The sequence below is a fragment of the Microtus pennsylvanicus genome, chromosome 2, assembly GCF_037038515.1.
Source record: "Microtus pennsylvanicus isolate mMicPen1 chromosome 2, mMicPen1.hap1, whole genome shotgun sequence".
Lineage (NCBI taxonomy): Eukaryota > Metazoa > Chordata > Mammalia > Rodentia > Cricetidae > Microtus > Microtus pennsylvanicus.
Genome location: NC_134580.1, coordinates 47,034,130 through 47,057,567, shown reverse-complemented (window position 1 = coordinate 47,057,567; position 23,438 = coordinate 47,034,130). Strand labels below are relative to the sequence as shown.

General features: G+C 39.8%; 1 protein-coding gene across 1 annotated transcript in view; it reads left to right on the top strand.

The window, feature by feature from the left end:
- The window catches only part of Fam91a1 (family with sequence similarity 91 member A1), a 39,822-nt gene extending 17,874 nt beyond the window's left edge, over positions 1-21,948 (top strand). The window contains exons 15-24 of the mRNA XM_075960974.1: positions 1,566-1,698; positions 3,860-4,008; positions 5,159-5,293; positions 5,481-5,594; positions 9,535-9,607; positions 10,553-10,702; positions 13,090-13,194; positions 13,694-13,817; positions 16,586-16,655; positions 18,950-21,948. Of these exons, the coding sequence (XP_075817089.1) occupies positions 1,566-1,698; positions 3,860-4,008; positions 5,159-5,293; positions 5,481-5,594; positions 9,535-9,607; positions 10,553-10,702; positions 13,090-13,194; positions 13,694-13,817; positions 16,586-16,655; positions 18,950-19,135 (1,239 nt within the window). The 3' untranslated portion in view covers positions 19,136-21,948. The remainder of the gene's footprint in view (positions 1-1,565; positions 1,699-3,859; positions 4,009-5,158; positions 5,294-5,480; positions 5,595-9,534; positions 9,608-10,552; positions 10,703-13,089; positions 13,195-13,693; positions 13,818-16,585; positions 16,656-18,949) is intronic.
- Positions 21,949-23,438: the final 1,490 nt, after the last annotated feature.

The window sequence follows — 23,438 nt, the reverse complement described above, 5'->3', positions numbered from 1 at the left end:
GCCCCACCTATACTTCCTGCCTGGCTGCTGGCCAATCAGTGTTTTATTAAAACAATACAGGTGACAAGACCATTGTTCCACAGCAGATATCTTAATATGTGTAATATCTTTATTTTTTTCTAATCTTTCATTTTTTAAAATTTGGTATGACTGAGGTAAGTAAGCTCTGAGGCAGTTTTATTTAAGCTTTGTTCCTGTTGTTTTCAATCTGGAACAGTGTCCCTGAGTATCATATCTGTGTCTGCTGTCACTGTCCCTGTTAGTGTCTTGAAGACATCAGCTGTATTTGCTTTTAACCCCCTTTTCCCTACTGGTAAGCCCAGCCTCACATATTTTGTTGGTTCTTCTTTTCACTGAATGTTTTATTCTGTCCTCTGTTCTTTGCATGATGTGTTATCAGACCGCTCCTTGGCTAATAGTTTTGGTAGGTTTTTATGATTTAGTTAAGCATTTTGTATTTTAAATGTTCTATTTATAGAATTTGTAGTGATTTTATAATTTCTTTTTTTTTAAGATTTATTAATTTATTATGTACACAGTATTCAGCCTCCATGTATGCCTGCAAGCCAGAAGAGGGCACCAGATCTCATTACAGATGGTTGTGAGGCACCATGTGGTTGCTGGGAATTGAACTCAGGACCTCCGGAAGAGCAGTCCTTGCTCTTCACCTCTGAGCCATCTCTCCAGCCCCGATTTTATAATTTCTTTATGTCATAGTTTTTTACTATTCTATAGGATTTTTGCATTCATTACTGTAAAGAAATATGAAATAATCCTTACCAATTGGTTTCATGTCTTCAGTCTTTATTTCTTATTCCTCCAGATGTGTTGCTAGTTATTGTTTTATTGCCTCACTGTACATTTTACGATCTCTTGATTACTCTTGTACATGTTTTGGATGAAGCAGAGCTAGCTTTTGGAACTTTTCTTTCTTTGAATCATATAGGGGATGTAGAGATTATAAATGTGCTGTTTAGCAGTTTATTTAATTGTTAAAATTGTTGTCCTTAGCATCCTTCCCATCACCTTCATAGATGGACTATGTGAGGAACTGTCTCAGGTTTTCTGTCGCAGTGAAGAGACACTGTGACCATGGCAACTCTTACAGGGAAAATATTTAATTGGGGGGACTATTTGCAGTTCAGAGATTCAGTTTTTTATCATCATGGCAGGGAGCATGGAGGCATGCAGGCAGATGTGGTGCTGGAGGAGTAGCTGAGGCAACAGGCAGTCGCCTGGGATACTGGACAGTATCCCGAGCATAGGAAACCTCAAAGCCCTCACCCCCACAGTGACACACTTCCTTCAAAAAGTCACACCTTCAATAGTGCCACTCCCTGTGAGATTATGGGGGAGCCAGTTATGTTCAAACTACCATAGAAACTTAGGCAAAATTGGTTAAGGTGATTTGTTTCAGTATTTCCTGGGCAAGTTTAATTACTTTTTGTTTGGGATTTTTGTTTTGTTTTGTTTTTGTAGTATCTTTATACACATGTTACATGATTATTAGGGTAGATGGCATGAGAGTGGTATTTTTATAAAAATTCTATTTTCTCTTGGCTTAGGTTCAGAGTACTGGTGAAGGAGAAGCACAGAGATACTTTGATCATGCGCTTACTCTGAGGAACACAATCCTCTTTCTGCGTCATAATAAAGATCTGGTTGCTCAGACTTCTCAGCCAGACCAGCCCAGTTACGGTAGGAAAATCAACTTGATTGTGAAGACACAACCATGAACATCTTTCCCAGATGTTAGCAGACCGTGCTCCTCATCTCATCAGCACGTTTCAGACATTTTGTGGCCAGCAGATAGGGTTGTAGCTAGAACTGGCTCTCTGGTGCCCTTGTGCCATCTCTGTCCTCCTTTTGCTTTCTTCTAATTACTAACCTGTTGTATTTGAATCTGCTTGGACTTAGTGTTCATTCAAGAAGCTGTTGGACTTTAAACTTCACTAGTTGACCGACATAAAACAAGCTCAGTGTTTTTTGAAGCTTCCTCAGCTCATAATGCTTTGTCTGGATGTTATTTTTATATTTTTTTTTTCTCTTACAAGTCTTCTGCGTATATATTATGGTTTCCAATGTTACATTGTTACGGGATTTCTGTGTGTGTGAACGTGTTTCTTTGTGTCTATATGTTTCTTGTGCTTTTTCTTCTTTTAGTTTATTTTGTCCTATTCCAGTTTTTATCTTATTTTATTATTATTTTAAGATGCCTGTTTACATAGAAAGGATGTAGATTTGGGTGGGTAGAGAGTTACAGTGGCAAACTGTAATCAGAACATATTATATGAACAAAAAAACTATTTAAAAAATCTTTCCAGTGTGTGAGAGACCAGGGTCCTGGTACTAGCTATGCTCGGAGCATCTTTCCAGTGTGTGAGAGACCAGGGTCCTGGTACTAGCTATGCTCGGAGCATCTTTGTACTTTCAGTGGGCTCTACACTTCTTTAGAAGCATTCTTATTTGAAGGGGGAAGTGGCTCACTGAGCCTCTGAAGTTAGTTTCACTCTTAAAATATGTCCTTCAGAGAGCAGTAGAATTTTTTTTAAGTGTGTCTGTCAGAAGACAACTTTTTCATGAGTCAGTTCTGTCCTCCTTTGTGGGCTTTGGGGTCAGAGTCAGGTAGTCAGGCTTATGCAGCGGGTATTGTTCATTACCTGCATAGCTGTCTTCTAGCCCTAGAGAGTAATAGGGTATGCATGCTGAGCCCTTGCTTTATGGACCAGCAGTTTGAGCACAAGTTTCTAACTGGGGGATGCTTTACTCCATGCTAGGATCAGACCCGAGCTGTGAGTCTCTCTAGAGCAGCGGTTCTCAACCTTCCTAATGCTGCAGCCCTGTAATCAATTTCTCTCGTGGTGACCCCACCAGAATATCATTTTCACAGCTACTTCATAACTGTAGTTTTGCTACTGTTAGAAAATATATGTGTTTTCTGATGGTCGTAGGCAGTCCTGTGAAAGGGTCGAGAACCATGGCTCTAGAGATTGCAGTCTGGGGGAGAGAAGACCCAGCGTTCCTTGGCACTTTGGCTCTCAGAATAAACTGCAGAGCACTTGGGGTGGGACTGGAATGGACAGCACGGTTCCTTAAAGAGAGAAACTCCACTAGAAGACAGCCATCTTTCTAGACCAAAAACTTTAGCTTTAAATCTTAAAAATGTCTTGGTGGGTCTTGTTAGAAACTTGGTACTTTAGGGTAGTTATTGTACCTTTAAAAAATTGTAAGTATTGAAGCAGCATGCACAGGGCCTGCAGAAGTCTATGCCAGGTCTTCTGTATAAATATCATGGCTTGCAGTTTTAGTGTCTTTATGGGATTTCCGAGTGTGCAAATGAGTGGGTCTTTAATGCTCTTTTGTTTTCTTGAGACAGGGTTTCTCTGTAGTTTTGGAGCCTGTCCTAGACCTAGCTCTTGTAGACCAGGCTGGCCTTGAACTCACAGAGATCCATCTACCTTTGCCTCCTGAGTGCTGGGATTAAAAGCATGCGCCTCCACCACCTGGATCAGTCTTTGATCCTTATGCCTTCTCTTGGACTCTTTTTGTTCTTTTTGTCTTGTTCAATTCCGATGTGATAGGTTTTGTTTTATCTTATTATATTTTATTTTGTTATGTTTTATTATTATCTCTTAGAAGCCCATTCTTTTCTACTGAGAGACAGAAAGGGGGTGAATGTGTATTTGGGGAGAAACTGGGAGGAGTAGAAGGAGTGGGCACTAATATTATGTGAGGAAATAACCTATTTTCAATAAAAAGGAAAAAAACAAGTCTTAAAGTAGTGATCAGCAGTTTATCTTCAACATTTTTGTTTCACATGGTCAAATCTTTATTCCCTGTGTGCTTAACTGTAACTTAGGTTTTCCCCTGGATCTCTTACGCTGCGAAAGCCTTCTTGGTTTGGACCCAGCGACTTGCAGCAGAGTTCTAAACAAAAATTACTCACTGCTTGTTTCCATGGCTCCTCTTACCAATGAGATCCGGCCAGTCAGCAGCTGCACCCCTCAGGTAATGACTCACTTGAGGACCCAGATGGGAATGTCATTATTTTATAAGGAAACAGGTCAGTTTTCTGTTGTAAGATGCTGCCATAGTCAAGTTGTGAAGTATAATTGGTATATTTAGCTTGTTTATCACTAATTGACTTGTGACACATTAGATTAAAAATGTATTCATGTGAAGTATTTTAAGAGAACATTTTGAATGCTCCAGAAAGCTTGCATGAATTTAATTAGGAAAATAATCAGCTATTTCAGAATAATAGAGTTGTGATGCTTAAGTTAGCTGAGAAGAAAAGACAGACCTTGCAAGCTAAAACTTTGTAGTTAACCATAGAACTCTTCAGAATGACTACTGGTCTTTGTTTTGAAGATGTACCTGTAACATTTTCAGAGCGTGGAGGTCATACTACTGTGCAGTGTCCATCCTGCCTGGGTTCCTCAGTGGGCAGGGCTCGGTGATAGAGAAGGGAGGAAGGAGTTTTGGTACCAAATTTGTTTTTGGTACCTGTGTGCTCTAGCTGCCCCAGATCATTCACTCCATGCCAAAATTTTGTTCTTGTGTTAACAGCAATGGTCCTGGATTTGCTTTTAACTAACCTTTTATATAATTCTTTACACTCCCTTCTATTAACTCAGTGTGTTCACACAGTAGAAATCTGTGAACTGTTGGCACAAATGGGAAAATGGATGGAGGGGACATCATCCTGCTTCTAAAAAACACCGTGTGGTTGATGATGATGAGAACTACTAATGTAATGCAGAGCTTATTTACCAGGCACTATTTAAGCAGCTGCACAGCATCTTCATGTGGTGGCTACTCTCTTGTGCCTTTGTAGATGGAGCAAGTGAGGGACTTTCAGAGTGCAAGGAACTTCACTAAGGTGCTGTGTCTGGAGGGATGACACCTAGCCTTAGCCCGAGGCAGGCCACTCCAAAGTTCAGTCTGTCAACAGTGCAGTGATAGTGGTGTGTCTTCGTAATCCCAGTATCAAGAAAAATCTATTTTACTGGGTTAATTAGTGTTTATCTTCATAAGAAAATTATCATTAAAATATGTATGAAGCATTTGCTACTTAAAAGATTATACTTGGTCATTTTTGAAATTTGACTCTTTAGATAAGTATTATAGCTTTATCTTACCTATTTTATGATTATAGCATATTGGACCAGCTATCCCAGAAGTGAGTTCTGTCTGGTTTAAGTTGTATATTTACCATGTCACTGGGCAAGGACCACCATCTCTTTTATTGTCCAAAGGTACAAGACTTCGGAAACTGCCAGATATATTCCAGGTACGTGTGTGAGGTTTTTCTCCTCTTCTTGCATGCCATTCTGTTCTGTTGAGGATTGAACCCAGGGCCTCATGCATGTTGGGAAAGCACTGTGAGCTGTGTTAAGGGAAAATAGAAATTGCTGGGCAGTATTAGGTCACTTTCTTAATTTTCCCCTTCTTTTAAAGTGCCGTTTCTTATGTTTTAGGGTTATGATCGGTTACTTATAACTTCTTGGGGCCATGATCCCGGGGTAGTTCCTACATCAAACGTGCTCACGATGCTGAATGATGCTTTAACACATTCTGCAGTGCTAATTCAGGTATGTTTTGTCTCGTTTGCAACAAAGTAAATTTAGGTTTTTATCACTTATATTACACAGTCCATGTGCAGCTAAATTGTAATTAGATGACATTTACTTCAAAGTTGAGTCGCAAGGACTCGTGTGCAGGACCATTTTTGTGGAGGTAGTAGAACAAAGTGAATTTGAACCCACACTTTAATCGAAGCTTCATTGTTCTACAGCAGTCTTTTGTTTTTTAAAAAATACTTTATTGATATGTATTTCACATGGTATAATTAAGCAGTTTAAATTGTACAGTTCAGTGGATTTTAGTTTATTTGCAGATTTATATAGCTGTCAACTCAACTTTAGAGTATTTTTATCCACTCAGAAATGAACCCTGTTCTGTTCATCTGTTTTTCACTCTAACCCCTGTCCCCCATTCTTCCTAAACCTAAATAACATTACTATCTCTACATTTGCATAGCTTATTTTGGACATTTTATATATATGGCCCATGATGTGCTGGATTTTGGACATGTTGGGGATCAGGCCATTGAAAATATTCTGAAATTCAAATGAGAGGCTGCAGGAGAGAGATGACTGACGTGTTAGCATATAGGTGGTAGATGAATCCTTGAGAACATAAAATTAGGGAAAATGTGTGGTAGGGATAGTGAGAGGAGGTGACAAACGGTGGGATGTGTTGGACACGGACTTAAGTGAGACTGTCCAAATTCACCTCTCGGTTCCACTGCTGATTGCTGTCTCAGGCAAGGTAAATGACCTCTTTGAATTCCGATATGTAGCTGTCAGTTGGAGGTGATAGAAACCCCTGTCTCTCTCAGGTTGTTGAAGAAATTGCCTGAGATGGATAATTGGCATAAAGTGCTTTGCGCTGTGCCTGACACAGGGCAGGCTGTGAGGATGTCATGTTTGGTGGTGATGAGGTGAGGCAGCTGTGGGCATTGCTTCCTCTTTTGTTACTGTTGTGACCTACCACTCACTTCTTTGAGTGTTGTTTTCCTTATCCATGAAGTAAGCATGATTGCCAAGGTCCATTATACATGTAATATTTAATAAGTCAGGGCAAATAATAGATATTTTGCTGTTGTTGTTTTGGTATCATAGACTATGAATAGGAAAAGATGGGTTTGTTAGTTACTTTCCTCTTTGCTGCAATGAAGTGCCAGGCCAAAGCAACCTGAAAAGGTTTGTTGTAGCTCACAGCTTGAAGGGAAGTGCGCTGCAGGGAGCTGTGGTAACGGGGGCAGGAGGTTGATCACACCACCCACTACCCCTAGTGGGAGGTGAGTGCTTGTTCTCATGGGGCATGGCTTCCCATCCCAGTTAACCTCACTGATGTGCTCCCAAAGTTGTCTCCTCGGTCCTGTCAGACTGGTGATAGAAACTATTGTTGTAGGTAAACCACTTGCTGGTAAAGTGTCTGTTCACAAGTTTTGCTCTTGCTAGAAAAGAACACCTCCTTTACAGAAAAATTTCCCTTGTTGAAATTTGAAAAATACTACAATTAAGATTTTTAATAAAACTACAATTTTATTTACAACTTTGTAGTTTTGAGTTAAATCATAAATATCTGTGGAATAGATGAGACGTCTGTCATAATCACATTATAAACTGTCTAAATGAGTGTGCTTTCATAGTTAGTGTGCTTGCAATGGAGTGTAATTTCTTGGATGTACCGGTCCTATCCCCCTTCCTCTCTGTACTCTCTGTAGACTTTCCCTCTCTCCCCCACTTCCTTTTCTTCACTCTTCCTTTGTGAGCCATTTTGACAGGGTCTCACTTACATAGCCTGGGGTGGCCTTGTTAACTTGATGTGCACCTCTTTTCTCTGCCTCCCAAATCTGGGATCACAGGTGTCTGCATCTGTTTTAGTTGCTTTTCTGTTGCTGTGATTAAACACACTGACCAAAAGCAACTTGGGGGAGGCAAGGGTTTATTTGGGTTACACTTCCAGGTCACAGTCCATCATTGAGGAAAGTCAGGGCAAGAACAAAAGGAGGACATAGGGAAACACTGAGTACTGACTTGCTCACTGTCTGTGTTCAGCAAGCTTTCTTACACAGTGGGCCAGGCCCGCCTACATCAGTTAGCAGTCAAGATAATGCCCCAGTTTGGTGGAAGCCGTCCTTCACTTGAGGTTTCTTTTTCCAAGGTGACTTTATGTTGTGTCAGGTCGATAGTAAAAAACAAACCGACACAACACCACGCTCAACTACATCAGTATTTCTTTAGTTTAAATAATAGGTCTCCTTTGAGGGTAAAAAAAAAATGTATATATCCCAAATATTTACTTAAATTCTCCATTATAATAATGCTGGATATATGTTAATGTAAGATTAAAATTTTCATGTTTATTGTTCTTATGCCACTTTAAACTCTGGGAACTCAAGACAAAATTTTGAAACAAATGATTAATTGAATGTGATAGATGAATAATTTGTAATGTGGTTTCTTGCATGCTGTAACAATTGCTGTGCTTTTATATCTGCAACTGCCCTGTTGTGTAAGGAAAACACTGTTTCCTTGAAGTCATTCACCACCTCTAGCTCTTACCAACCCCTTTTTCACATAGATCACTGAATCTTGAAGGGAGGTGTGTAATATGTATGTCCCACTTAGGACTGAGCCTCCAAAGTCTTTATTCTCTCACATTGTCTGGTTTAGAGTCTCCGTGTTACTGCCATCTACTGCAAGAAGTTGTTTCTGAGGGTTGGGAGATGCACTGATTTGTATGGATATGCATTAAAGTCAAAGGAGTTGTTTTGTTACTATTAGTCATTTAGCAGAGTGATAGTTCTCTCCTAAAGTCTGTGACCTTGGCGTCTTGACCACATTAACAATGCCAAGTATAGGTTCCATTTCATGAAGCAGGACTTAAATCCAATCAGAAAATGGTTGGTTACGCCCTAACATTTTTGACACTATTGGACCAGTGGGCATGTCATGCCTGGCAAGTCATTACTGTAACCCACAGTATTCACATCTGGGTAAGGATCTTTTGGTGTGTAACCCTTTCCAGTAGAGCTGAAACTTCTGGGTCTGTACCCACTTGGGTTTTCAATGCTCTATGATTTAAGTAAGTAGTATCTTCAGCAATAGGGTCTCATGTCAGTTTCTAGAGGGTAACCAAGAGCATTGGTGGTAACTTGTTATATTTGGGGATCTGTGGGACTCCATTAGCCAAGAACTCAGAAAAAAGTAACTCATTCCTGGTTCTGGAGATGAGGGGACAAACCGTGCCCCAACAGAGGAAATGGGTTTTAAATGTTTTAAGTCACTCACACACTTCTCTGATAAAGCAGTAAAGATGCACAGAGAAAAGTCACTTTCCTTTTCATCTTCTCTACCTAGTTTCCAAATCTCGTCTTTCATATAAGATGATTCCTTTATCTTCAGCTGTGTCCGATGTGCGGATGCAAGCTAGATGTTCCCTGTACTTCTTTGTTTGGTGATTTGAGATCCAGTTGAGATTGTAGAGAGTACTCCTTTCATTTTTGCAGCTGAACTGAAAATATATACCATAATTTTAACCAGTCCTCTGTTGTGAGGCATTTTGTTTGCTCTGGTATATGTAATTATTAGCAAGTATCTCTGGAAGCCTATCCTTTCTGTGTAGGAGTTTGAGTTTTGTATCCCAGTTAGAGTCTTTGCCTTCCTGTTTTCCTCAGAACTGTGGCTGAGCTATGAGCATGCACTCCAGTTCTCACTTGGCTCAGGCGTGTCTGGTTTGCCTGTTAGTTAATTAGTTAGCCTTCTTAATTCCTTTTTCTTTTCCTATTCTGTTTGAAAAATACTTTCCAAGAAGTGAAAAATACAAGATTGCCAAAGACATCTTGATAAAATATCATTGTAGAATGTGCCATGATGTGGCACAACTTTCTTTATTGTCTTCAGTTATTAGAAATGTTGGTTTCTCATACACCTTTCCACGTGCATTTCTTTCTGTTTGTAGGGACATGGTTTGCATGGGGTAGGAGAAATTGTCCATATACCGTTTCCATTCGATGAAGCAGAGCTGCAAGGAGGTACCTTTTGAATTCTATCCATTTGACTTTATCATTATTCCTGACAATCATTGGTGGAAACTGACAGGAAGTGTGTTCTTAAGATTTTTAAATTCTGTGTTTTTACCATTTTGCTGCTAAAGAGTTGGCAGAAGGTAGTTTTCAGTTGTGTGCGTTTCTGCCAATGAACTGTTAGCCAGTTAGAACCTTTGAAAGGCCCATGTGCCTTAGAGATGAAGAGAGTAAGCACATAATTTTCTAGGGGAAGATTTTCTATATGTGGAGCCTTTAGTCGTTTTCTTTTATCGTTGGCTTATTTAGAGACTGGGAGAGAAGACAAGCTACAGGAACAATTTATGCTTGGAGAGTTTAACACATTCTTTTTCAGAGTACTTGAGGCAAAGTTTATGCTGTGTGCACATGGTTCTGTGTGTGTGTGTGTGTGTGTGTGTGTGTGTGTGTAGATGACCTTGTTCTTTAGTCCTCTAGTTCTCTAAATATTTTTTTAAATATTTATTTATTTATTGTGTATACAATAATCTGTCTGTGTGTCTGCCTGCAGCTAGAACAGGGCATCAGATCTCATTTCAGATGGTTGTGAGCCACCATGTGGTTGCTGGGAATTGAACTCAGGACCTTTGGAAGAGCAGACAATGCTCTTAACTGCTGAGCCATCTCTCCAGCCCCCTAGTTCTCTAAATTCTAAGGACAAAATTTTAGTCTTGAAGATGCCAGACACTGACATCAGGATCTTTTGTTTTGCAAAAGCTCAAGAACTGATTAGTGGGAGCTTGTGTGGCATCTTGATTAAATGTTTACAGAAAAGAACTATCTTATATTTTTTCATTGGAATGGTCTTATTTAATGTTTAAAAGTAGTTCAGAAATAGTAAAATATGCATTAGTTTTTTGGTGCTACGTTGTATGATAAAGCTTCATTAATGTGTTGTTATTGGTTTGTTCCTAGAGTTTACCCGTGCCAGTATGGGTGTTCATAAAGCACTGCAGATTTTGAGGAACAAAGTGGACTTACAACATTTCTGTGGCTATGTCACCATGTTGAATGCTTCTAGCCAGCTCACAAGTAGAAAGCTCAGTGACGCTTCTGATGAGAGAGGTCAGTCACTGTTTGGGTCTCTGGATAAAACAACTGGGTTTGAGTTTAGCACGGTCTTTATGTGTAAACCACAGCAAACCTCTGTGGAAATATTGAGTTACTTAATAGTTTTCATGAGGAGATAAGAACATGACCTTGTGTGGGATACAGAAAGGCTGTTGGTTCAGCCTTTTAACGTTGCCTCTATGTTCATAGACATTGAATCAAATTAGCTTTAGGAAGTGATGATTTTAAAACATTTCCAAAACAGGCTTAATAATTTATAGATTCCACAAATTAAACTTTGGAAATGACTTTTTTTTTTTAATTGAAAAAATTTCTGCCTCCTCCCCGCCTCTCATTTCCCTCCCCCTCCCTCTCCAGTCCAAAGAGCAGTCAGGGTTCCCTGCCCTGTGGGAAGTCCAAGGTCCTCCCCCCTCCATCCTGGAAATGACTCTTATATTAATTTCGTCTCCTTTGTTTTTGAAAACAAGTTGTATGTGCATATATGTGTGCACTATAGCTGGGTGCTGGGGGAAGCTAGAAGACAATGTTGGTTCCTGTGGAATCGGAGTTGAAGGCAATTGTGAGTCTATGTAGGTGCTGGGACTCGAACCCAGGTCAGATCCTAGTAGTTAGCATTTTTCTTGTGACTATGTACCTGGGTTTACTTACCTTTCTCTTCAGCCCCCCTTCTTTTTTAGTTCTCAGTTGAGTCTGAATCTTGATACCTTAAAGCACACATTGCAAGCATTTCCCGTGTAGTTTTTCTTCCTTCTTCTGCCTCTAGATCGTCCTGCATGTCCATAGAAGATCAGCTCTTGCTTAGCAGTTGTTTCTGCTCTGGATGGTGCTGTATATAGCTTTGCTTGCCATGGTGCCAGCTCTCATCACCGACCCTGGAAATATCAAGTGACTGTCACTGGTTGACTGTATTCATGATTCTTTCAGTTTAAAATCCCAAGGAAGTGTGGTTAGTGGTCAGCCAGTGTCTCCTTTTGAGTTTCGGGTGGGTGTACTACAGTTCAGTTTTTTTTTCCTAAATATTTATTTACTTATTATGTATACAATATTCTGTTTGCGTGTATGTCTGCAGGCCAGAAGAGGGCACCAGACCTCATTCCAGATGGTTGTGAGCCACCATGTGGTTGCCGGGAACCGAACTCAGGACCTTTGGAAGAGCAGGCAATGCTCCCAACCACTGAGCCATCTCTCCAGCCCCCTACAGTTCAGTTTTTAAAGTCATTTATTCCACAGATGTTTAAACAGCAATTAACTGTTTTAAGTTCTGAAATCATTTAATTTTTTAAGTTTAATTTTAGTTCAAAGAGTAAAACCTGACTAGGGAAAATTAATGAATCTGTCTGTACTGCATAGTTAAAAGCTGAGAGGGTGGGACTGTTTGGCATATATGTGGGAGACAGAGAAGGCTATCTCAACCTCGGGAGCCATGGGGAATGCATCTTAAAGAAGACAGAGTTTGAACTGAACTTTGAAAAGTGAGAAGTTAGTCAAAAGATGATTGCTGGGGTTTTTTGTTGTTGTTTGTTTGTTTGTTTTTGTTGTTGTTTTAAGGGAATTAGGAAGCAGAAAATAGTGTGGTTCCTTTTAGCCGAAAGAGGGGAGTTGTTGGTGAATAGATGAGTACAGGAGGTTGCTAGGGATCTCATTGCTGAAGGAGAGAGGGGTCAGAAAGGAAGTTTGAAGGATATGTAGACTGTGTGTTTCTGAAGGATAGAGGGGTTCAGAAAGGAAGTTTGAAGGATATGTAGACTGTGTGTTTCTGAAGGATAGAGGGGTTCAGAAAGGAAGTTTGAAGGATATGTAGACTGTGTGTTTCTGGGCATGACCTTAGGGATAAAGGAAGTAGAAGTCTGAACTTGTGTTCTGCTTTGTGACTTTGGATTTTTTAGGTCATGGTTACCCTTGGGAAATTTTACACATTTGGTAAGATACTTAGTATTGATGGCTATCAAGAGCATCACTGGGTAAGATACTTAGTATTGATGGCTACCAAGAGTGTCACTGGGTATCAGTCACATCCTTTTCACACTCACAAACTTTCTCTAGACATTTATTAGATGTCTACCACTTAAACCAAAGATGAGTCAGCTTTTTAACCTATTTCCCATTTTTTAAAATCATTTAATGAGAAGGGAGAAAGAGTAAATGGTATCTGTGTAACAACATTTGGTCGCAACTCTATATAGATTATGTGGCTGACTGTGGAGAGCTTTGTGTCTTGGGCTGCCCTTAACAGATTTTTTTTCTTTTTTTAATTTTACTTTTTTATTGTTTGATAATTGATTTTTTTTTTATTTTTCTGTCATTATTTCTTGGAGTTCTCTTTGTATTGACTTCTGCTGAGTACTAGAATCCTCAGAGTGTTATATCCTTTAAATTATCAGGCGAACCTGATTTGGCTTCTTGTTCAGATGTAAATGGGAGTACAGAGTCATTTGAAATGGTCATTGAGGAAGCTACTACAGATTCAGCAATAAAACAAAACTCTGGTAAGATGTTAAAAATCTTCTGCAACTTTATTAGGTGTCTTTCTGGGGCTTACCTTTTCTGCTAAACTCTTTGTATGTTGCTTTATTATTTCTAGTGGAGTTTTGTGTTAATGTGATACTTCTAAGAAACATGTTTATACATTTAGAATAATTGAAATAATATAGCTGAGAATAGTGACTTCAGTTTCACTATTTTTATGATAAATACTCAGATTCATTTTATCATCTTGCAGATGTCCTCTTATATCCCTTTTGAGCAAATGATTATCTGGAACATTTAATGAAAAGCTATGTATCTTTTCCCCAGACATATGTACATAATCAAAAGACATTCTCTTCCACTTTGAGATTGATGACCCTGTTTAAGTCCATCCCTGGTCGGATTCACTAGTGGGTGCCACGAGGGTAGGAGGGCTCTAGGGGGCTCAGTTTAGAAGACCTTGCTGCTCATACAGAATATGTAAGTATATAATTTTCAGTCTGTCTGTATTGTTTTTAGGAACCACAGTTGAAGCAGATTGGGTTCCTCTTGAACTGTGTTTTGGGATTCCGTTGTTCAGTTCTGAATTAAACCGAAAAGTTTGTCAGAAAATAGCAACACATGGCCTTTGCAGAAAAGAGAGGTAAGGGGCCATCTTCTCCATCTTAGTTTTTAGGCTGCCATCTCTGTTTCTCTAGCTTGAATCTTTGTTAATCCAAACATTGTCTTAGGATTTCAATTACTGTGAAGAGACACCATGACCATGGCAACTTTTCCAAAGGAAAACATTTATTTAATTGGGTGGCTTACCGTTCAGAGGTTCAGTCCATTATCATCATGGTGGGACATGGCAACATGCAGGTAGACATGGTGCTGGGGAAGGAACTGAGAGTTCTACATCTTTATATGCGGGTAACAGGAAGTGGTCTGACTCAATGGATATAGCTTGAGCATAGGAGACCTCAAAGCCCACCCCCACAGTGACATACTTCCTCCAACAAGGCCACACCTACTCCAGCTAACTTATGTTAGAATTCTGGTGACTTTCTAAATTTTTTGTCTATCTTATATATTGTTTTAAAATTCATGTTTTGCGCCGGGCAGTGGTAGTGCACGCCTTTAATCCCAGCACTTGGGAGGCAGAGGCAAGCGGATCTCTGTGAGTTCTAGGCCAGCCTGGTCTACAAAAGCTAGTGCCAAGACAGGCTCCAAAGCTACAGAGAAACCCTGTCTCGAAAAACTAAAAAAAAATAAAAATAAAATAAAAAAATCATGTTTTGCTTTTCAGAGATGGTAGGCAGGTTTTACCTCATGGCAGCTCCAGTCCTTAGGGAGTGGCTCCTAAGGCAATGAAGGAAAGAGTTACTGAGCCCAGTTGTCACAAAGGGTGGTTTGGAAGAGAGATACTCATAGAGTCCTCTTTTTTTAAACTTAGGAAAACAAAGTTGGCCAGCAGATAAACTTAAATTAGTTGACTTCTAAAGTAAAAGAGTGTTCAACTGATAATGTCAATAGTCATTCTCTAAAATAGCATGTAAAAATAAAAGTATAAATACTAGTTTGGGGCTGAGACCCGTCTGTTACTTATTCTCTGCGCCAACGAATTTTGGCATGCACTACTATTTCTGGGAAGAGAAACTTCTGCGATTTTAAGGCTGGGTGCAACATATGTCTGTGGGTATAAGAGCATCTTGACACTGCCTGTTCACTAAGCAGTAGTCACTCTTCTCTGAGACCTGTACTTTCTTCTGCCGTGGTTTTTGATCAGATTTATAGTAACCAGATTTATAGCTCCGAAGGGTCAAGGAATGTTGAAGAAGAGAACTGAATATAAAATATCATCTCTTGGGCAAGACAGCCATTGTAATCACAATTGATGGCATATCATTTTAGATATCTGCACTGTTTGTAAAAGGATGAACCCATCAACAGTCAAGCATAGATGGAAGAGGAGCAGAGAGGGTCCCACCCTTCACTGTTGGACTGTTTACTGCTGATAGATTCAGGGAGAGGGAAAGCATTGCCTTCGTTGTGTACCAGCTGGTGGCCCCTCCAGGCTCCAGCGTTTAGTTACAGTTCAGTGGTTACACAGATGGCCTTAGGTAAACTTGATGAGTCACCAAAGTCATGAAATTGGGAAAGGAACAGGTAGGGATTGAGAGAGGATTGATAAAGATGGAAAGGAGATAAGAGTGATAGGGAGGAAGGTATGAGTAGAGAGTAATCAGAATTTTTAAGTATGAAACTTCAAAGATTATCACTATAATTTGTACTAATTCACATCTGGAAAGTTATGTATGGGTAAATTGTGTTAAATGTGTCAGAGACTTAAGCTTGTTTTATTTAATATTTGTATGTTTAAATAGCTTAAATGTTTTAACAGTTTAAATAGTTCTTTTGGAAAAAATAACTTCCTGGTACCAACTTCTGTCTTGGTCACTGTTCTGTTTACTGTGAAGAGACACCATGAGCACAGCAGCTCTTATAAAGGAAAACATTTAATTGAGGGCTGGCTTACAGTTTCAGAGGCTTAGTCCATTGTGCTCATGGCAGGGAGCGTGGTCGCAGTCACAGTGCTGGAGAAGTGGACGGGAGCAGCATCCTGGTGAACGCACCCGCAGTGACACACTTCAACAGCTCCTCACCTTCTTACCCTTTCACATTGCTTACCATTCTAATTGATGGTATGAACCTCGGAGGAGGACAGAAGTCTCATGCAATAGCCAGCTTTATTCAGAGAATCAGACAGTTTGTACTCTGCAGGTTAAAGAATCACACACATAAAGTTTTCATGAGCTCAAGCTGTATACAATCACAAGGACAGGCTGCATGTGGGAAAATATGTTTTTCCATAGAGGCAAATAAACCAATAGCATTAGCCAGCTATAATAAATGATCTAAAACTCATTCCTGTTGGCCACCCCTGGGAAGGACACAGAAGCACATTCTAAGAACAATTCTGTGTTTTAAGGAAACTGAGGTCACAAGACTTTTGTTTGTTTTTTTTGAGTTTTCTCACAAGCACTCAGAATTCTGCTCACATGACTCCTTGGACTGAGATTTCATTCTTGAACCTTGTTCTGACTCAAATAATGCCACTCCCTGATGACTATTTAAGTATATGAATGATATGGGGCCATTCTTACTCAAACCACCACATAAACTTATATTTTAACTTAGATTTAAAGTATGATATTTTATTTCAAAATGGCCTCCTTTTTATATAGAGCTAGCTCCTATTAAAATGTAAAAATTTTTGATATAAAGCATCACAGTTACTTAAACAACTTTGTGGCTTTATTACATTGCATATTTATACATAAGTTACTTAAAATGATAAAATTTAACTTGTAAAAGTTTACTTTTCATCATTACATTTAGTTAAAAATATTTTTCTCTTTTTTTTTCCAGCCTTCAGAGTCTCTTGCATTCCAGTAGAAAGCTCTCTCTACAAGTCCTTAACTTTGTTCATTCATTCCAGGTAACACAATCCAAAACATGCAAATAGTGTTTATATAGAGCTTTATAACATGTGGAAAGTTTGTTGTTTTGTTTTGTTTTTGGTTGTTTGATTTTGAGTCCCCTCAGTAGCAAGATATGTAATCAGCATGATTTAAGACATTAACTAAGATGGACCATGTTTTCCGTTGTTCTAATAAAAACAAAAGAGGGAGATTTTGGACTTCAAGAGGTCCCATGTGAGGCCTGGTGTAACTTCCTGAGCCAAGCTCGAGTTTGGTGACCTGTCTCTGGCCATAACGTCCACATATAAGTGGCTCAGCACAGCCCGACCTAAACCCCTCTGCAGGATATTGTTGGCCCTTATTCCTTACTCCACCTGTCCCCATCCCAAGACGCCCACCCCCCATCTCAGCCCTATGTAAGTTTCTGTCTGATGCAATAAAAACGAGATCCTGCTTCACTGCCGGGGGTGGTAGGGGGCGTTGTGCAAGTTAAGGTCAATGGTGTGGAGAAAAAGGATATCCTAGACTTTATAGATTCATAAATAAAATTGGAGAATAGAATATTTCTGTTCAGAATATCCGATTCAACAATTTGAAATCAATATTGTTGACTGTGGTTTTCTGTCCTGCCCGGTTCTCGAAATCATTAAGTCCCAACGAAATCACCCAGAGGTCTACATTAGTTATAGACTGATTGGCCCATTAGCTCAGGCTTCTTATTAACTCTTATAACATATATTAGCCCGTTATTTTTGTCTGTGCTAGCCACGTGGCTCAGTACCTTATTCGGTGAGGCAGTCACATCTTGTTTCTTCTGTGGCTGGGTAAAGGACTGCAGAAAGAGCTTTCCTCTTCCCAGAATTCTCCTGTTCTCATTGACCCGCCTCTACTTTCTGTCTAGTTGTCCCATCTATACTTCCTGCCTGGTTACTGACCAATCAGCATTTATTTAAAATATAATTGACAGAATACAGACCATGGTCCCACACCACACTATTTTAGAGGTTTTTTTTCATTCATTCATTCATTCATTCAATAAATACTGGAGTCTACCCTATGCCAGGCCCTTTACCAAGTGTCAAGGAATCTGATGTGGAAGACATTAGTGAAGCATGTGGTATTGTGTAGACTCAGCCAAACATTAATGTTTGTAATTACAGATTTCAGTCTGTGCTTTGAGGGAGCTGTACTCTGATAGAATCTGAAGGAGGCCCTGACCTTAAAAGATTAGTATGTAAACTGAAGCCTGTGGGGCAGAAGAGAATGTTACAGACAGGCAGGAGGTGCAGGGATCCTAGTGTCAGGACAGCGCTGGCACACAGGAGCAAAAGGCAACCGGATGGTAGAAGCACTCTAAAAAAAGGAAAGTGACAGCAGGTGAGGTTGAAGAGGGGCGGGCCTTCCTGAGCTTGTGGAAGAGCTCGTGTTTATATCAAATGCCAAGAGCCATGGCCAAAGGCTGGTGAAGGGAGAGACTATTTGGGCAGGCTTGTAACCGTGTGCTGGTTTTGGAGAGGCACAGGCTAGAGGCAGGATCAGTCAGATGGCCGAGGAAGATGTGCTGTGACTGAGCATTCTTTTCACTAAAAAGTGCGTGTGCTCCTAGTGAAGGGATGTGTACTGTACATGGACCATCACACCAGTCATACAAAAGTATAACGTAAGGATTCATAGACAGTGGTGACGTTCTGAGATTCTCCATACTGTGCACCACTTTGGAATCCACTAGCCTTGGCTATGGTGAATGCTGAATCATTGAACTATGTTCTGAAGATAGATTTATAAAACTTGATGAATTAAATAAAAGAAATAATGAGGGTGTAAGTAGGAAAAAGTCAAGACTGATTCTCATGCTTGTTTAGCGAGAGGAGTTGAATGGGAAAGGATGGGGAAGAAGTGGGGGGTGGGCCTGGTAAGAGTGTGCAGGGAGGACACATTAGAACTGTGGTTGGATACTAGGTGTGCTTGGGAACGTGGGTCTGAACATGTTCATCTGGGAAGCCTGTTCAGGTGTGGAGTGTGGTGACAGCATTTTTATTGGCCTCCTGTAGGGTGATACTTTGGTCTAGGTCCAGTTGCTGAGAACTAATTTCCCCCCATCATCTCATAAGCCATTTCTGATTGTTTTAAAAGCGCTTATTGTAAGTGCTTGTCATTTTTGCACATGTTAATATCTGCCATTGTTTTTGCTTGTTCTCTCTGCCTTCCCTAGTACTTTACATGCTATGAACATTTCTCAGGTAATTGGGTCCACATGTTTTTCATCTATTCTGTTTCTTCGCTGAAACTAAACGTGAACTTGGATTTTTAGGAAGGTGCTTCAGCTCTGGATCTTCACTCGGAGCCCGGCTTCCCAAGTGTGCTTTCACAGTCGTCCTGTGCCGATATGGGAGTTCCACTTCCCGCCAAAAACTTGATCTTTAAAGATGGCATCTTATCGGAGTGGAGTGGACGCTCACCTTCCTCCCTTCTCATCGCTAATCTCCATCTGCAATAATTTGATTACACTACTTACTGCTCACACGTTCTGCCTTTTTCCTTTCTTAATGTTGGCTTTATAGTGTCAGCCACCCAGAGCATCCTGCTGCTGCAGAGCGGGCCGTGTTCACTGGTAGGAAATGCTCAGAATGTGCGCCTGTCTTCTGAAGCCGTGGTGTCGCACACCTTACTGCAGCAAAGTGCTTTTCAGCAGCCAGCTCTGGATTTTTACCTTGAGACAATCTGCATTTCTTTTATAAAACTAAGGATATACTTTATAGGCTTTAGATGACTGTTATGTTTATAAGCAGTCACTATGAATATTGCAGTGGTAGTTTTATATGTTAGTTTCTCAGACATAAACCTGGTTTAATTTTATATTTTGTTACCTACACTAAGGGGATCACAGGAGGAGATAGAACTCTTCTTCTGACAGGCTTCTTGGTTCTTGAGGTAGTCACGCTAGAAAGTGGCAAGCACCCAGCAGTGAGAGGTCTATACCAGGGCATTAAGGGTTCCTGTGGATGTCTGTAAATCATGTATGCCGAGTGAACATGGTTGAGTCATGCATAGTGACTCCTCGTCAGCATAGTGGTGTGAACTTAACTGACTATTCATTGACATCTCATGAAAAGCTTTGGAAAACATTCTATTTTTAAATGATGTTTGTATGTGGACTTCTGTTGTCACTCAACTTTGGGCTTTATATTTTCATGGAGTCTATGGAAAAACAGAATTTATTTTCCACTGTAGTTGAGGCTGTTGCATGTCTCATTTTGTCTTGTAGCTTTACTAATGAACTGTTAGGACACTTGACTTTGATTTCAAAGCAAGGGTTGGGATTGGGAATTGCACAGTAGCAGCAGTGCTGTCTTTGGGCTCAGCTCCATGGGAAGGCGATTCTGCATACGTAGCACCTGGACCCAAAGCCTGGGGCACAGTTCTGGGACAGTGGGGAAGCACTGAATAGCTTCATGTGCTTCTTTAGGAGTTAGTTCTTTTAGTGTCTCAGATGTCAGACTATGTGGAACCACACATGTAGACTTTTCAGGTCACCTTCCTTGGGTTGTGCAGTGTTAATTGAACTCCCCCTAGAGGGTGCCTGTTAGCTTGCTGGTGTGAAATTGACTAACCAAGCTAACTGGTCAAGCAGTGTACCTGGAACACTCATAGCATTAGACTGTTTGAGAATGTTTGAGCCTAACAGTTTTGCTGATGGCTTTTGTTATTTATGCAACTGAAATTTGTGTATTTAACAAACTTCTGGAAGTATATGCCTTTCTTGAAACTGTTAAAGTGGCCATGTATTTAATACCATGGCCTATCTGTAGAATTGAATATTTTGGACCAGATTACTTGTAGCACAGTTAGTGCTGTGTTTGGAGTAAATGCAGTAATGTTTAGTTTTCTACTTTGTCTTGTATAAGGTAGAACTGTGTATGTCATGTTTGTCTGTAGAAGGAAAAGTACATAGTAATATTAAAATGATTTCTACGACTGTGAATCACTCGTTTATTTTTCCAATAACTGATACTGTACATTCCTAGTGCTGCTGGTTATGTGTGTGTGTGACTTTGCCAGCTTCAACTGCAAGGTGAGAGTATTTCTTTTGATCAGGGCTTTGTAATCTCATTTGCTTTGTTTGAGTTTCCTGTAGGTATTTATCCTTGTATTAGCAGTCGAACGCCAACTCTACTGATATGTACACTAATAAAGAATTGAACAGTTGTAGTTACGACAATGAGTCCAGTTATTGCTGAGTTTATAGCTTAAAATATGGGAGTGATTTGCTGCTATAATTCCTTTGCGAAACACTGAAGGAAGAGATGGAACCTAACCATGATCATGAACTTCAGGGACAGTTCTAAAAAGATAGGTTTCATCTCTAGTTTCTTGTGTGAATGGGGAGAATGAAACCATCAGGTTCCCAGCTGATGTCCCCTCTCTCGTGAGGGAATTCTTTGCATTTTTAGAGCAGCTAAGATGCTGTGAGTGTTTGTGCTTTGCTTTATGAATATGACCTGTTCCACTCATGTTAGCTCGTGCAGAGATAGACACCTCTGTGAAGTCGATTAAAAATAGATAAATGTACATAGACTCTGTTCTTTGCCAAAGAAAATGGATAGAGGTTGTAGCTTGTTACTTTGCACATGTTTAATTTCATTTGGCTTTGCACCCCCCTCCTTTCCATGCCTCACCCTTACTGTAACTTGAACAAAGCAAGCAAACATTTAGAAACCAAGAGAAAAGAGCTGCTAATATCAAAAAGGGCATACAGTTTAGTGGGGCCCAGTTTCACCTCACAGATGTGTCTAAAGAAGTTAGAGACAGTTAATTCTTAGAACAGCGGTTCTCAACCTGTGGGTCATGACCCCTTCCCAGAGGTCACATATCCGATATTCACATTACAGTTTATAACAGTAGCAAAATTACAGTTCTGAAGTAGCAACAAGAGTAATTGTATAGTTGTGGGTCACTACAACATGAGGAACTGTACTAAAGGGTCACAACATTAGGAAGGTTGAGAACCGCTGCCTTAGAGCCTTTCTTGTTTAAAATATGTAACCAGATGGTTTGTGTTTGTTTGAGGGAAGTGATTTCTCTTTTGGGTGTTTTGTTTTCTCTGCCATTCACCTTTCATTTTTTTATGTTCAGTGTTTCAAATACACTTTGTATTAAAGGATTTTAAAGTACCAAAACTGTAACTCAATACAGTGGATTGTTTTCTGTTATGATGTTAATATTATACAATAAAATTGTATAAAGTCTTGTCAATTTGATTATTGACACAAATAACATGTTTACAAATAAACTGTGGTGTTGATCAAGTTATCATGGAGAGTGTCTAATTTTTTGAGACTTTTGTTCTTAATATTAAATACACCTGTGCTTTTCAGCCTGACTTTCCTGTACTTTTTCAACTAATTTTTAAATGTCCTTATATCAGATTTCCAGGGAAATTGCCAGGCCATGGATTTCATGTCTCTGTGCTGGCTAGTTTTGTGTCATTTGGGAAAAGGGAACCTCAGTTGAGAAAATGCCCCCACCAGATTGGCCTGTGAGCACGTCTGTGGGAACATTTTCTAATTAGTGATTGATGTAGGTGGACCCAGCTTACTGTGGGTGGTGCCACCCTGGCCTGGTGGTCCTTGCTGCTGTGACAATACAGGCCATTGCTGCGGGAAGCAGGGAAGGAACTCTTACAAGGCAGGAGCTAATGCAGGGACAGCGGAGTGCTGCTTACTGGCCTGCTCCTAGAAGCTTACTCAGCCTGCTTTCTACACCAAAGATCTGAGAAGAGTTGGGGGATTGAGTACCATAAAACACATGAAATTATCAGCAGATAAAAATGTTTAAAATTACAAAAAGAAAAAAAAGAAAAAAAACAGTTTGCATAGAGCATAGGTTCCCTGTCTTACTCCAGTCTCTGGTTCAGTTTCTCTACAGTATCCCAGCGAGATGATGGGGTGGTTGAGTTTGCTTTTTTCTTTTACTACCAGATCCCTCTGCTCAGCAAAGCCATCTGCCAGTTGCGAATAATCTTTCATCTTCATGTCCAGCCATTTGGGTTGCAAGCAAGCCTCTTAGTTTTTTCATGGATTATTTGTTTTTCATCTCTGTGATTTTAATGGCTTCCTGCCGTGAGCAAAAACTCATTGTTCTCCAATCAGAACTCTTAAAGCCTTGTATTTTATTAAGGTGCATGCACAAAGTAGAACGCTCATTCCGCTTTGACTGTGGTCAGTGTTTAGCCCTCCCAGTTAATGCAGACAAAGCATATATATTATTTATATATGCATGAGCAAACAGTTCTGTCCCCTACCAATAGATTCTAAGGTAAAACCTGGATACTATACAATCTATTCCATAATTTAGACTATTACTGAATTGCTGGAAGCAATGGTTCCCACAGCTAGAAATGACACATGTACCCCACTTAAACCACCACTACTGACCTGACAATAGAATTAAAGTCTGCCAAAAATCAGTCTAAAGCATCAAATAAGAGATAGTCACGTTTAAAGGGATGGGAAAAATTTAAATTATCAGATATGTTTGTGTACTAAGAAAATGCAAAGATGAATGAAACAAGATTAGAAATAAGACTGGAATGACTTACAACTTGTTTTATTATGAATATCATGAGAAAAGAATTCTAAATTATTTTTAGACCTTTAGTTGACACATAAAATGTAAAGCATACATATTAATAGAATTCCATTTATTTAGTGTTGATATTTGTGGGCAGTACCCAATGCATATGTGTGACTAACACCAGTCTTAAGCATCATGGGAAAAACTTTTGGGGAAGGGGCTGTGCA